Here is a 16,816-nt window from a genome sequence, read left to right as displayed (position 1 = left end):
GGTGAAATAGTCATAACTTGAGCTAGAAAAATCCAAATGGGGTGATTCAGAAAGTGAAATGTAACTAGACACAATAAGAAACAACTTAGATGAAGAACATTTACTCAAATTCTCACTGTAGAATAGCCTAATGGAACAGTGAACTCTAGCACCCAAAACTGAAATTTTTTATTTATTTTCCATTGGTTAGAAGTATGGATTGGCAACTAATGCCAACACTTTTGAGAACCAATATGTGGTAAATCTATGTGATTAAAACTCATGTAGCTATTATATATGAGAAAGTCAATATTTTGACTTAAATGACTAAATGAATAGTAACCTTACATGTTAAGTACAAATATTCAAGAAATAACTTTGTAATATGTCCTAGTAGGCCTAATGTGATTGGTTTGGATAGGTTGGCATGCCAATAGGGTTCTGATAGCAGTATTGCATATGGCTTCATGCCATTCTGTGATATGATAGCCTATGGCTATACTGATTATGATGTTATACTTGGCTTTATGCCTCATTGCTTTTATAGCTTATTAGTCATTCTGTCTGCACATCGGGAGACACATTGTGACCGATGGTGTGACGGCCCGAGGTATCTGATACCCAATGCTAGTTTACCCGTTTATCCAATCTGGTCAATTTGTATAGGTTATTTGGGCATTGAAAAGTATAAATGTAATTGAATTGATTATTAAAGGAAATTAAATATCAAGATAAAGAACAAGAATGATTACAATAAAAAGAGGCTCAAAATCATTAAGAAAACGATTAATAAAATGCTAGAAAGAGTTAATATCATAAGATGTAATTAGCCTTTGACTAAACAATAAGTTAGTAATTATTTATTTCTTATAAGCACAATAACTAGAAAAGGTACTGAAGATTTGGCCAGAGAACCCAGCAGACCACAAACTGGGTGAGACTTGTATACAGATCTACATAGTATCTGTGTCACCTCACAGGCTACAGTGCATTGGTAGGACACTAGATCCCATTTTGGTATTTTATACTGTTTATACTTTGTAATTAAACATTTATTTTCTCATGTATAAATTGAAACTTATGTAATATAATTTGGTAAGAATATCAGTATTTGTAAATTTGTGTTTATAAATGAAAATGTACATGATTATCATGTGAAATGAATGAATGATAAATAGAAGAATTTTTAAGAAATGGTTGAGAAATATTGAGATTATGTTGATATAATGGAGGTTGAGAATGATTGAAAATGTATTATAAGTGTTTTTCATAGGTTCCGAAGAATTATTTTCTTCAATTTTAGCCGGTACTCTGCCGAATTTTCTATAAAATTTTCAGAACTTCAAATGAATTTATAATTTCAATAAATGACTTAGATGAGTCAAATTTCACAAATTGTATTTCATCACCATAAAGAAATAGATTAAAGAAGGATAAAAATAATTGAGATAAATTATGATGTTCCGGTATACTGTGTGACATAACTTACTCGGCTACACTATAAACGGGTAAGGAGTCACATTTACTATGCTTCGCACGTGTGTTCTTGCACGTGTGCGTTTACATTGGGAACAAAATTTTATTTTTCATTAAAATGATGATATTAAATTATTTTTTGTTAAATAATTATTGACTTATTGATCATTTTTAAACATTATTGTATTATGTTATAAGATGCAAAAAATTTAAATGATCATTTTAATAAAAATAAATTTTATTTTTTAAAATAATAAAATATTAAATCAAATAATATATTTATAAAATTACTTATATTTTATAAATATTATACTATTGCATGTTTAAAATAATTTTTTAAATAAAAAGATTTAAATTTAAAATTTTTATTGTAATTTTCATTTTATTATTTTTACTCTATACCATTATTTTTTAATTGATTTTAATTAAATTTTAAATTTAAATTAAATTTTAATGTCATAAAATTAAAGTTATTAGTGCTCTTTATTTTTTTAATAATTATATAAGAAATAAGAGTTCAAAATGAATAGTTATATATATATATATATATATATATATATATATATATATATATATATATGCACGTGTTCAAAATCCCTGTTTCTTTTTTTTTTTTAATATCATTTTAATTTTTTTTATTCCCGTTTCTGTTTATGTGCTATATAGCGTAATTATTTTCAAATGCAGAAAGGTATTGCTATTGCATAGGTATCCATGCTGTTGAAAGTATCTACCTCATTGCCTGTATGTTCCAATCTCATATGAGAAGCCCCACAAAGAATTGTAGCAGCTGATATCTTCTCATCATCTGACAGCAGGCTTTACATTGCTCGACTAAACTTCCATCAAATCCATGAGCTTAAACTTCAGTTGCTTTACCCTTGGTTGGCTTTAAAAAAAAAAAAAAAAAAAGCATATGAATTAAATTCAGGAAAGAAAAAGGAAAATCTGAAGACCATGATAAAATCAAAGAAATTATATGATAATTAAAGTTTCATTTTGTTTTATAAAAAATATTTTTTTAAAATATTTTTTAAATTTTTTAATATTTAGGACTCTAAAAAAATTAGTTAATAAAAAAATATTTTTCTTATTAAAAGCAAAATTAAATTATTTTTAAATAAAATTATTTCTTTTTTTTAAAAGAAAAAATTATTTTTTATTTTCTATAGTTTAATAATTTTATTAAAATATAGAAATACGTGTATATATATATATATATATATATATTATTAATTTAATATTATAATTAAATAATAAAAATTTTTTATGAAAATTTTTTTAAAAAAAAAATATTTTAGATGAAAAATATTTTTCAAACAAACAACGCCTAAAATCTAAAATTTATTCAGACAGACAACACCCTTGGGATTTTGTATATTGCAACCAGTGATCGTAAACTGAAGGCGTTGGAACATTAACAACCAAAAGAATAATAAATTCTACCGCATGTTTTTTTTATAGCCATTTGGAAACTAAAAATTTATAAGAATTTAATTTATTTTTTTATTATTTTTTATTTAAAATAAAAAAATTTTAATATTTTTAATTTAAAAATATACTTAAAAAATTAAATATTATTATATAAAAATTTAATTAAATATTTTTTCTTGTAAATAATTTATTCTAAAAAAGTCAATAGGTTTTTATCAATTGATTTCATAATTGAAATGTCTTGTCTCAAAATTAACTATTGCACTAAGCCTATTGTTTGCAAGCGTGGAAATTGGACCAGCTAGAGGCGGAGCGAAGGGCGGGCCAGGGTGGCCCTGGTGAACCCTAAAAAAATTATTAATATTTTAATAGGTATACATTTTAATATTTTTATTAATTATTTCTCCAAATTTTTATTTTCTCTAAATATTTATAAAATGTATGAAATAAATATAATATATTTTTATTTTTTATTAATTAGACCCCTTTAATTTTTTTATTACTCTCTAATAATATATAATTTATATATTATTATTTAAATTTAAATATTAAAATTATTTAATTATCGTTAAATAAATATAAAAGTTTAATTAAAATTAATTATTCAAACTTCTATATTTATAAAATAAAATTATTTTTCTCTTCCTCTCTTTCTATGAGTGAATATAATTTTTATTTTTATGTTCCATCTCATTTTACTCTCTCTCCTTTATTTCATTTAAATTTATAATTATTTTATTTACATACGTAGAATAGATAAAGTTAGAGATCTCAAATCTCTTGCAAATTTTGGATTAAATATACATTTATTTTTTTATAATACATTTTCTTTTATTATTTTATTAATCTTCAATTTTTTTTGTTTGTTTAATTTTAATGATTATTATTTAAAAATCTTATATTATTATGCTATTTGGGTTTTATATTAATTTTTTGGCTTTGAATAAATTTTATATAAAAATTTATTATAATACTTTGATGTCAACTGGTTTTTATTTTTTAAAATAATATAATTTATATTATAAAGTTATATAATAATCAAAATTATAATTTTATAATACTTGTATTTGCTATAAATATCTTGTTATATTTTTTTTAATTAATAAAAAATTCTTATAATTTAATTTTTTTATTATTTTTATTTATTATATATTTTTATACACTACTCATATGTACGTGCATAAATAATTTTATTAATATATTATAATTGGCTCAGCTCTCTCAATAAAAATTTCAAGCTTTACCCCTGAAATTAAGGTTGACCTGCTAAGTCCTTCAGTCGTATTGGAATGGTGAAACAATACTATCCTCTAATCATTAGAAAGGTTTGAAAAAAGAATCATGTTCTAGAATCAAATTGAGGAACACATAAATAGTAATTAAAGCTGCCACTCTAAACTAAATCTTGAAGGACGTAGCAAAAGTTAAAGAGAACTTTGTCGCAACAGCACCACCTTAAAGTAGGAATGAACCCATATGAACAAGAACATAGGTCTAAGGTCCTCACATGAGTGCTAAGACTAAAAACAAAGTTGCCATTGCCGTGGGTGATAGATCTGTGTTAGATTCTTTTGGATTTTTAATTAACAGACCCAATTTATTAAATTTTTACTTCCTCCTTTTTGTTTCTAATTGTGAAATTTGAGATTGGGTTTATTAATTTGAATCTATACTAAGATTTAGCTGTAAAATTATGAGTTTTGAGATTGAATATTTGAATTGGTTGCCAGTTATTTTTATTTGTATCATTAATTATTTGTATTATTTTAGGATGAATTTGAATTTTAGATTTGAATTTTTTTTATTTATGATATATTCTTGAGGCAAATTGAAGAGAGATTGAAAGACTGAGATGTATAGAGAGAAAAATAAAGAAAAAGAGAGTATTAGAAAGAAATGTCTATTTTATGGTTGAAATTGCTTTATTACATAAAATAAAATAATTTAAAAAAATTTTATAATTGATCTCATTAAATTTTTTTTTTTTTCGTAAAGTAGTTAATTATGAAAAATTTATTAATTTAATAAGAAAATAAAATGAACATCTTAAATTATTATATTTTTTTGCAATATCTTAAATTTGAATTAAAATAATAGATGTTCAATATAAAATGTTAAATAAGTATATCTTATTTAATTTTATTTATAATATTTTTAATATTATTAAAAAATATTATATATATTCTTTTATATGAAAAAATTCCGTTAAGTTAATAAATTTTTCATTATTAAAAATTTTTCATAATTGTCTACATGGAAAAAATATCACTTACAAAAATTTAATGAATTGTAAAATTTCTTTAAATTACTTTATTTTTCTTAATAAAGTAATATTTACTCTATTTTAAATTAAGTAACCATAGAATATAGCAAAGAGAAAAAAAAAAGTATTTGTGAAGAGAGATATGGGTTTTTAAATTATTTTAGAGGTATTTAAGTTATTTTAACTTATTAAAAAGTATTCTATATTCAAAGAACTCTTTTTTTAATACAATTGGTTTTGATTGTAATTCAAACACAATATCTCGTAGCCTTAAAAATGACTGAAATAATATTGAATTAAAGCTTATTAGGCTTTTATTTTCAGTAAATTAAAATTGAAAGGAATTTAATTTTAGAGACAATATTGGTACTACACCTTAAATTCAGAGATTAAAAGAACATCCTACCAAAAACTAAAATGAGGCCAAAATTATGTTATCCTCGCGACCAAACACCAGCTCAGTTGATTCCCAATCAACCCACCTAAATAAATCTCACAAGGTGACCATATTTTGGCATTCTATCTCTCCTCCTAATCCCACTATTGTTCTTGTACAAGCCATCTATGTTGTAAGAAACTTCATTCCCACTCTCACCCTTTCTGCGTGCACTGTGCACGCGCCAAGGACCACAGGATGACCTTCCAGTTTGTCCTTGCAACTGGGAAACTCCATAAATGGGTAAAATGGAATTCGAGCGGCAGTATACTAATACAGCAAACTCTATGAGCAAAAAGACCACCTAAGTGTTGGCGGCGCGTGATAGACACGTGTGGATAGGGAGACGATGGGAAATCCCTAAAGATCATAAAATCTTGTAACCCTCGCTCTCGTGTATAAGGCCCCAAATCCCGGAAAAACAAGAAGTATTCTTGCCATAAAAATCATAAGGAAAGCATCACAACAGTACCCATAATAAAAGCTGAAAAGAAAAAAAACGAGATCCACCTCGAACCTCTCTCCACCCCCTTCCTCCTCCTCCTCCTCCTCCGTAAGTTCTCACGGTCACGGCGTCACTACGGCCTCCACCACTCCTCAAATCAAATCAAATTCTAGTTTGAGAGAGAGATACTCTTCTTTTCGTTTAAAAAAAAAAATTCAATCTTTGTGGCTCTCTTCTTTGTTTTTCTTTGGATTTTGTTGTTAGTTATTGGTCCATTTGAATACCCAAATCCCAGAAATCTTTGTTGTTTGAAGAGAATAAGGGAAGTTGTGAATTGGGTTTGGGTCAATATTTAGGGAAACAAGGAAAGGAAATGAGGGAGGATGATTCTAATTGGTTTTCAAGATGGGAGGAAGAGCTCCCATCACCAGAAGAGCTTATGCCCTTATCCCAAACCCTAATTACTCCTGATCTTGCTCTTGCTTTCGATATCCGTAATCCTACTAATACTGCCACCACTAACACCGCTTCTCTTTTACAACAAAATCAGCCTCCTCCTCCTCCACCGCCGCCACCCACTGCCGCCACCCCCTCCCCTAACAACCCCTTGCCGCCTTCCCAACCTAACTCCGCTGAATACGCCGCTGATTCAGCTGACTTGGGTTCTGGGGCTGCAGGTGATGAGCCTGCTAGAACCCTTAAGCGGCCCCGGCTCGTCTGGACCCCTCAGCTTCATAAGAGGTTTGTGGACGCTGTTGCACACTTGGGGATAAAAAATGCTGTCCCCAAGACTATAATGCAGCTTATGAGTGTAGATGGGTTAACTAGAGAGAACGTAGCTAGTCACTTGCAGAAGTATCGGTTATATCTGAAAAGGATGCAGGGCTTGTCATCTGGTGGTGCTGGTGGTGTTAATGGTACTGGTGGTGGCGGGGCTGGTGGATTGGCCGCAGGGTCTGATGCTGCAACTGAGCATTTGTTTGCGAGTTCTCCAGTACCTGCGCATTTCCTGCATCCAGGGAGGCCTAATTCCGATCATTTCTTGCCTTTTGTGCCAGTGGCAGCACTGCAACACCATCATCACCAACAGCAGATGGCAGCAGCTGCCGCAGCAGTGGCGCATCCCCAGTTGCAGAGTCAGTACCACAGGCAGATGGGGCACTTTGGGTCACCTCCAAATGGGCAGTTTGAACATCCCTTTCTGGCTAGACAGACACAGCAGCCTGTGCATAGGATGGGGGCGCCAGTGCATAATACAGTTCCAGGATATGTGGAGGATTTGGAGTCGGCGAGTGGGAACGGGGGTAGGAAGGTTCTCACTCTGTTTCCTACGGGGGATGATTGAATTTGGGTAATCTTTGACTCCCTAATTGGTCTTTCCTTTTTCTTCTTTTATTTAGCTATTGGGTCCTTGTTAAATTGGTGTTTAGTACTGGTAGTTCTGTTAGATTTTAATTTAGTGTGCTGATTGTGTTGATTGTGTTAGCAGTTGTTGTTGGCAAATCTTCAATGTAGAAATTGGTCTTGGCCTTCCGTCGCCAGATCCAAAACTTTCTGATGTTGCTCTTGGGTATATTTTGAGTGATTGGAATTGATGGATAGTGTCATTTGTGTATTGTTCAATTTTTACGGGCTTCTACTCATGTAATTAAGTTAGTGGTAGCAGTCTGTATTTCCCATGTCAGCTTCTGGTGATGGATATTGATTCTGAGATCGTTCTGAGTGGTGACAAAGTGTCTTAGCTTGTTAGTGGCAGCAACTGTTATAGCAACTGTTATCAGTCTTGCTATATTTGGTCAATAGGGATTTTGTAGAGGGTTTGCTTTATCCCAGCATATTTTGGGAATCGGCTTGGTGTTCCTACATTTTAGAGTCTTTTTCTCAGGGAGGTTTAATTGTCAGTGTTAATGGTGGAGCAATCGGAACTTCAATTATCTAAATTTGTGCTTGCAGATGAGGATAAATAATGCTGGCAAGTGCAATATATGTTCTATAGGATCTAATTATGGGTTGGTATCTTTGGTTGGCACATTTGGCACTGAGTTTCTCAGCAAGATCTTAATATCACGTGTATGTCTCTCTTTTCTGTTTTTTAGATGATGCAATGTAGAGGGGAGTTGTACTTGTTGTACATTGTGTGACTTTACAGAAGAGTAAATCCCAATTTGATGGGTTAAAAATTCCTCATGTTATTAGACTGTTAATTTTAATTTAATGCTCCATGAACTTTTTAGTAGCTGAACTTTCTTATATGCCCACAAACCTTTGTTGCTTTGTTGTTATTATTATTATTATTTGAATAGATTTCATGTTGTATAGATATCATTTAAAAGCTGCATAACCAAGGTCTTTATCTAGTCATGTTTTTCTCCTACTGTTGAAACTCGAGTAGAATAAAACAAGTGGTTTGTTGAGAATAACTCAACCAGAATTCTTTTTCCTTGTTCCCTATTGAATTGTATGAGAACCTTGAAGATATACGAAATGAAGGATATTGGTGGAGCAATGCCTTATGTATACCATAATGCTTAATTTGGAGAATTTCAAATGTCAAAACTGTGGAGTTAGGGTCACTGTTTCAAGACTTGAAATGCTTAATGATTATGTGTATGTCTTGGAATATTTGCATTGTTTTGAGTTTTGAAGTATGTGAATGTTGCGACGTGGGTCATTATTTCAGTTTCTAATTTGCTAAAGGTCTTCACATATTTTGTTTCTGCTTAGGTTGTACCTTTCATGTCCTTCTTTATGCTTTTATCCTTTGTAATGAATTGGATTGTATCAACTTTTAGGATTAAATAATGTATATCCAAAACCACTGGAAGTACTTTCATCTGAAACATGTTCTGTTTCAAAACATGTCCAAGCATTTTTCATAGTTAGAATTGAGTTGGCTAAATTCTTTCATGTTCTTTTACTCATTGTTTTATAGAATGTGAATTTCTGCCAAATCCTATATCCATAAAAGAATTGATTGACCTCTGGTGAATTTGCTTGGACCAGAAAGAGTTTCTGAAGATTTTATGCTAATTTATATATGAAAATATAGGACTTTACCGGATCTAGTTGACACTCTAGTTATGTGAAGAGTTTGTCTCCTTTAATGTCAAGGTTGAATGTAAGTTTGAATTAAATCCTCTGTAAGCATCATTACACCTTAGAGAAATTGAGACTGAAATTGCAACCGACTGATTATCTAATGGAGGCTGCAGGGATTTTCAACATTGAATTTGTTGGAGCTGCTTTATTGTTTCCTATGAAATGCTGTGTTTTGGGGGCTTGCTTTCAATTTCTCTAAGGTTTTGTGAATTTGTGTTTGGTGAATGTGTCTTGAAATGTGGATGATATGTGATGAGCAACAGTGCAAATAATTTTATCTGGTATAATATAGGATACTTGTAGCTATCATTATGTTCTGATTTTCAACGTACAAATTACAAAGTGAAAGCTCTCCATTTACTTAAATAAGTAAATTACATAGCAGAAGCTTTGAATGATACTGAATGTTCAGTTGTTAATGAAACAGAAATAACCCCTTTCAATTGATTTGAATGCTGGAATATTTAAGTGCTCTGTCTTCTCCACCTATTGCTCTTGTCATGATTGATTCGTGTAAAAGATGCATTTGAATTATAGTGGTTTTATGATCATGATCATCTAAGATTGATTTTGCTGATGCTTTCAGAATCAGTTCGTGTCATTATATTTAAATGTTGCCGTAAATTAATAGATCTGAAGTTACGGATCTGATATCATATAGGAGCCTTATTTTCTTTTGCGAACACTATGATCCTACATCATAAAGCACTACACTGATCAATACGTGCAGCGCTCGGTTTCCCATTGGGTTTTGAATCTTGTTCGCTCTCTTGTAATTGAAAAATTGAATCAAATTGTTTTAGTGTGGCTTTTTGGTTTAGTTTTTTAGTTAATTCGATTAGGTTTGGCTTTTTTAGAAATATCGATTTTTAATTTGGTTGGATTATTTTTATCAAATAAAATTTAAAAAAAATTGAATAAATTGATTTACTGATTTATGATTTTATCGGCTTTTATACAAAAAATAAAAATAGAAATACAAAACCAGTGATTGTGCACTTTGATATATAAGGCTCGTTGTTTATTTTTATTTTTTTCTTATGTTTTTATCTGTTAAATAAATGTGATCAAATGACATTATTTAATGAAAATTAATGGCTTGAATTTCATTTGTTAAAAAATCAAACCACATTATCAAATTGACAAATGTTAAATATCGTCTCTTACGTTCAAAACACTAAATTACATAATTTTTTTTTTATGTTTTTCTCTTTTATATAATCTAATGTGTAATTTATGAAATTTATAATAAACTCAAACTAAAAATATAAAATGTCAATAAAATAGTTTTAAATTAGGTTCAAATTGATAAATCAAATTGAAATTCTTCAATTTGATTTATAATTCAACTTTTATATCAATTCAATTTTGGAATGGAATCTTGGTCAGGTCAATAAACATATGGGATATTTGTCCATTATTGACAGCACAAAAATTAATGAAAAGAATAAAAGATGTGTACGTTTAGTATTTGTTTAACGGGCAAGACTAGATTCATGATTAAGGGTAGCTAAGCATGATCCTTATTTGGCTTACCACAATACATAAATATCTTACCACAATTTATATATATATATATATTATCACGACCCAACCTATGAGCCGGATCGGCACTAGAACCTGAGTCAGCTTAAAGCCTCCGAGGTCCATAGTAAGCTTAACTATTCCTCAACCCAACTCTAAGGCCCGTTTGGTCCTAATTTCAAGAATTCAACCGGACAAAGTCTAGCCATAAAATGGACCTTTTAATGGGGAGTTTTTTATTCACTCGACTTGTAAACACAATATATAATTGATTGGGGAGCTCAGCTCACCCTTCACATACTCATAATAACATAAGTAAAATGGGAGCTCAGCTCCCTCATCCAGTCCAACATACATGCATGTAATAAGTTTACAGGTCCAACATGACAAATTATATTAGAGACCCAAATCAAATAAATATTTTTAACACATGCGGAAATTTTAGGAGTTATCAGAATTATACAAACATGAATAGACGACCTGTGAAGGAGAAAAGCAGGTTAACCATAACAATAATCCTCCTGCAGCCTGAAAAAATATTGAACATGAGTGAGCGTTCGACTCAGAGAGTAAAATATCAATTTTAACAATAATCTCTATAGCTATCTAAAGCTAATGCACCCTGTAGAGTGAAATGCAACATCATCAATATTTTCACATCATAACAGCAAAAAGGTAATTTGGAGCACTCACACACCCGATGATGTCAAACCATAAATATATGGAAGCTGATCCCCTATACAGCTCTCTTAATCCAACCTCTGCCAACGAAGAACTTAAGCCAAACTTTCGCTTAATAAACCAATACGAGGTCCCAGCGAATAACTCAAGCCATGTCTACCTCGAAGGACCGGGTCCCAACGAAGATCTCAAGCCGTGTTTACCCGTCCTATCCATATCCAACAATATACCATATGCACGCCAACGCACACACACTGCTCCAAATCACCACAAACAATATCTATGGCACTTCAACAGTTATAAATGCAATGTAAAACGTGCCTAGTATTTAACTACATAGATACATACATATAAATGATGCATGGACATGCTTGAACATGTAATAATAACAAAATTACAATTAAAATTAATATTTTACTCACAGACTCAACCGAAGTCACTGTGGCGACTAGGCGGAGGAGGAAGGTTGTCCCGGCTCACCTGACAATTTTATTACAATCATTTAATAAATTTGACTTAATACAAACTAAGAAAAAGACCAAAGATGTCCTAAGTCGTGCCTAAAATCCGGCAGAGTCTTCCCTATACCTAGGACCTACCCAACCAGCAAAAAGACTTAAAACACACTTCCATATCCACAAACCATATATATACAACTCAATCACATCACACAGCTCCTCCTGGGCTCATCTAAACAGTCATCAATCACAACATGTAAAATTACAATTTAATCCTCATAATTTAACCCTCTTGTAAAATCTACCCAAATAAGTTCTAAAAATTCTAAAACTTTGCCCCGTGGTCCTTAGCATCATTACTAAGCTAATGCAAAATGAATTATAATTTTTTGAGCTACCACGAATATTTTATGAATTTTTAATCCAATTCAAGCACTAGAAAATTACGAAAAAGCAAGGTTCAGGTTTACCTATGCCGATTCCGACTCTGGGAACGCGCTCAGGACGTCTGACAACGATGGGATAGCTAAAATCTCGATCCAATTCCAAGACTTTTTTGATAGCCGGTCTATCTGGTTGGAAATTTACAGACCCAAGCAACCATTGAATTTCCACGAATTGAAGGTAGCTACACGAAGCCCACAATACGAGGGTTAGTATATAATTTTTACGGAATTTTCTAAGTTCATTTAATGCTCAGAAAAACACTACGAAGTTTCGTGAGACCTATCGATAAACGGTGTCGGAAAATTTTGAAATTTATATTGCCGTGAAGCTCTCAACGAGTGGAGCGCTCTGGTACTCTCGGTTTTTTCGTGGAGTTCACGGTTTGGGAGAAATCTAGCCCAAAAGTCGAAATGGGCTAAACTTCCCAGATAAAAATTGGACAAACCGCTGGATAGATTTTGGAGTTCTTGGTGTCTATGAAAAGCTCTCGAGGTGTAGATGGTGTTTAACACAAGTCCACGCTCAATCGGTGGCCGGATCGGCCAGATTTTGGCCGGGAAGACAAATGTCGCGCTGCGCTGCACACCTTTTGGCGTGTAGTTTTTAGCTGCCTGGAAGGCTGGCCGGCAGTGTGGGAAGGCTGGGGCGGCGCGCCGGCGAGGTTGGAGGGCTGGCTGGAGGCGGCGCGGCGTGGAGAGGAGAGAGGAAAGAGAAAATGGGAGAGAGAGGAAGAGAGGTCGGGAACGTGCGTGGAGGAAGAAGAAGAAGAAAAGAAAAGGTCGGTCCGATTCGATCAGTCCGGTTCGATTCGGCTAGTCTAATTCAAGATACAAAATTTTGAATTTTTACTCTGCCTTGGGACCGAAAACGAGGCCCAAAAATTCCGAAAAAATTTCAAAAAACTCAGAAAAATTTGTAGAGTCCAAATATATTTTTATTTTTGCCATGTGGTCTTTAAATTAATTTTTAAAAATCATCAAAGTTTTATATTTTTGGAAAATCGAACCCAATTTCTAAAATCCGAAAAATTTCAAATAATTTCCTAAAATTTAAATAAAATAAAATATTAATATTTACTCACAAAATAATAAATTTAAAAATTATGGGTGTTACATATATATATATATATATATATATATATATATATATATATATAAAGCAAACAGGTATTCTCAATAAAATGACATATGACACTTTTTTTGAAAAATTTATCATGTGTCACTTTCTATAAATACTCTCTTTATATTAATTATTATTTAATTTTTTTTATTTCTCTTTTACTTATTATTATTATTATTTATAATACTACTTTAACATTGATTTAAATTATTATTTCTTTTAAAATTTATAGTTAAATTCAAAATTTAAAAATTATTTATATTATTTTATAAATACTAATTATTTTTATTTTTTTTCATTATTTTTATTATTTATAATACTACCTTAACATTTATTATTTAAATTATTATTTTTTTTTAAATTTAAATTTTAAAAATTAAAATCTTTTATAATTAAATATAATATTTAAAATTTATTTATATTAATTTTTTATAAATTCATTTATGTAAAAATATTATTTGCCACATATTACTCTTAATAATAATAATAATAATAATAATAATAATAATAATAATAATAATAATAATAATAATAATAATAATAATAATAATAATAATAATAATAATAAAATATTATTGATAGCCATTAGTTTAAAGAAAATTAATCATTAATTTATGATTTCCTAATCAATCATAAATACTCTCTTTTATACTAATTATTTTTTAATTTTAAAAATTAAGATATTTTGTAATTAAATATAATATTTAAAAATTATTTATATTATTTATAAATATTAATTATTATTTAATTTTTTTTATTTCTCTTTTAATTATCATTATTGTTTACAATACTATTATAGCATTTATGATTTAAATTATTATTTTCTTGATTTTTAGAAATTAAGACCTTTTATGATTAATATAATATTTAAAAATTATTTATATTATTTTTTTTATAAATTTACTTATGCAAAAATATTATTTATCACATATTACCCTTAATAATAATAATAATAATAATAATAATAATAATAATAATAATAATAATAATAATAATAATAATAATAATAAAAAAAAGGTCATTAATAACCATTAATTTAAAAAAAAATTGACTATTATATAATTTAATCAACCTTAATTTTTTTCATACCTTTAATAAATATTTTTATTGAGTTGTTATATTTTTTATTATTTTTGTTATGAAATCTTTATTAAAAATTTGATAGACAAAAGTGTAGTTTATATAAAAAGTTATAAAAATAAAATATAGATATTTGACTTATTTATAATTAATATATATTATTTTTTATGTTAATAATTAAATGTTCTTTTATTTCACTTTCCTAAGATTAATGAATAGAAAATATTTTACTGTTATAAAAATTGTATTTGAATATTTTTATTATCTTTTTCAATTAAATAATATTTAATTAGAAATTAATTTTTTGTTTAAATTGTTTCATTTGTTTTTCTATATATAGTATGTTCTATGAAACATTTGATACATATCAAGCACCTCCTCCCATCAAATATTTTCATTTCACTTAAATATTCTCAAATTTTTTTTATTTATGATATTTTTTATTATTTCTTTAAAAAATTATTAGTTATTATTCACAAAATTTATTTATTTAAATATATTTAATTAATTGAATTTAATTATTAATTTTTTATAAATTTCTTATTTAATATTCTTAAACTTTTGAATATATCAAATGCAATTATAACTAATATTTTAATTATTTATATTTTATTATCATTAATTTTTAACAAAATTATTTTTAAATTTTAATTAAATATCTATATTTTTATGTATAAATTATCTCTTAACTATATTTTTATATAGAAGTAGAATTTGAGAGATAACTTGCAAATATAATTGCATCAAATATGTAGATACAAATAAAAATGATAAAAAAAAAATAAAATTACACTATTAAAATTATAGAATCTATTTTTTGAAAAAAATATATATTTTTAATACATATTATATCAATTGCAAAATGATGATATTTCAAAATTTTAATTTTTTGAAATGTATTTATTTTATATTATAAATTTATATAAATTAATAATCATTTTTGTTAAAGACTTATTTTATAAAATATTTATCAAATTAATAAAAAAATTACACTTAGATATATTTTTTTCAAAAATAATATAATAGAACATTATTTTTAATTAATAATAATGTTATATATTTTCATTATTATTAAAATTAAATAATTCAATTCATTATTAGTAATTTAATATTTTTTATTATATGAATGATAAAATAATTATAATTATATATTTTTAAAATAATATTATTTTCTCATTGATCTAATGTAATTTTTTTATAATTTATAAAAAAAATAAAATATTAAAATTTTATGAAATTTAAATTATTTTTAAATAAAGCACTTTTATTACATTTTAAATGAAATAATTATGAAAATTACTATTAATATATGTATAAAAAGAATAAAATAAATATTTTAATTAATTATATTATAAATTAATGAAAAAATTATTATTATAATAAATAAAAATTTATTAAATTAAATTAAATAAAAAAATTTTAATTTAAAATTAATTTAATAATAATAATTTATCTTATTTAAAATATAATTAAAATTAAATTAAAAATAAAAATTATATATTACTCTTACATAATACGGATATATGCTAATTTGTTTACCATAGCACGTTGAACAAATTGTTTTGGATAATTAACACTTTATTTATCATTGGAGTTTGTTCAACTTTGTGCATAAGTATGGCCACATGGGCAAGCTGGTGATGGGTGGCACGGCGCACTAGCTTGTTTGCTCACTTTTTTTATATTTTAATTATATTTTAGTCACTAACATTTTAATAAGGAATACTACTATGAAATCCTTGTATTTTAATAACAATTTACTTGGTTTCTCTTTTTGAAATATATTCTATTCAGTCTTTTCATTTTTTTTATATCTCTAACTATTCAGTAGATCCGGTTAATTTTTCAGCTATTCATATCAGTCAAATAAAGAGAATAATTATAAATAAAAACTGAATACTTGATAAATATAAAATTAAAAAAACTAAATAATTACATTATTCTAATTACAGAGTAGAATAATTAAGTATAGCATGTTTTTAAAATAAAAGAATTAAATTATTAACTTTCATAAAATACAGTACAACTTTAACATGTAAATTTTTTTTAACTTAATTGCACTTTAATGTTGAATTATCATATTAAAAAACTTTAATTTCGTTAAATCTTAGATTTTTCGTCCATGGGCCGTTGAGAAACAAACTGGAGAATTACACTAATTTTATCACTATATTTTTTACCATGCAAAGTAGAGAAATAAACTGGAGAGTTAAGCAACTTCCACGGGGAACGTCTGATTATTCATGATAGACAAGCCCTCGTCTTCAGTTCAAATAAATAAATAAATTAATTAAAATGCCCTCAACCTTACAAGCTACCCTTTTGTTGTTTAAATCATCAGAAAGAGCAGCCAAATCTTTGACACATCTCCATAA

General features: G+C 27.8%; 1 protein-coding gene across 1 annotated transcript; it reads left to right on the top strand.

The window, feature by feature from the left end:
• Nucleotides 1-5,681: 5,681 nt before the first annotated feature.
• Nucleotides 5,682-8,269, top strand: LOC110659686 (transcription factor MYBC1). Its single transcript, XM_021817688.2, has 2 exons — nucleotides 5,682-7,384; nucleotides 7,987-8,269. Exon 1 carries the CDS (start codon nucleotides 6,407-6,409, stop codon nucleotides 7,376-7,378), a length of 972 nt encoding a protein of 323 aa, XP_021673380.2. The 5' UTR covers nucleotides 5,682-6,406; the 3' UTR covers nucleotides 7,379-7,384; nucleotides 7,987-8,269.
• The last annotated feature ends 8,547 nt before the right edge of the window (nucleotides 8,270-16,816 follow it).

Source organism: Hevea brasiliensis, chromosome 5 (assembly GCF_030052815.1).
Source record: "Hevea brasiliensis isolate MT/VB/25A 57/8 chromosome 5, ASM3005281v1, whole genome shotgun sequence".
In the NCBI taxonomy this organism is placed as follows: domain Eukaryota; kingdom Viridiplantae; phylum Streptophyta; class Magnoliopsida; order Malpighiales; family Euphorbiaceae; genus Hevea; species Hevea brasiliensis.
Note: the sequence above shows the minus strand (reverse complement) of the source record. Positions and strands in the feature narration are given on the sequence as shown.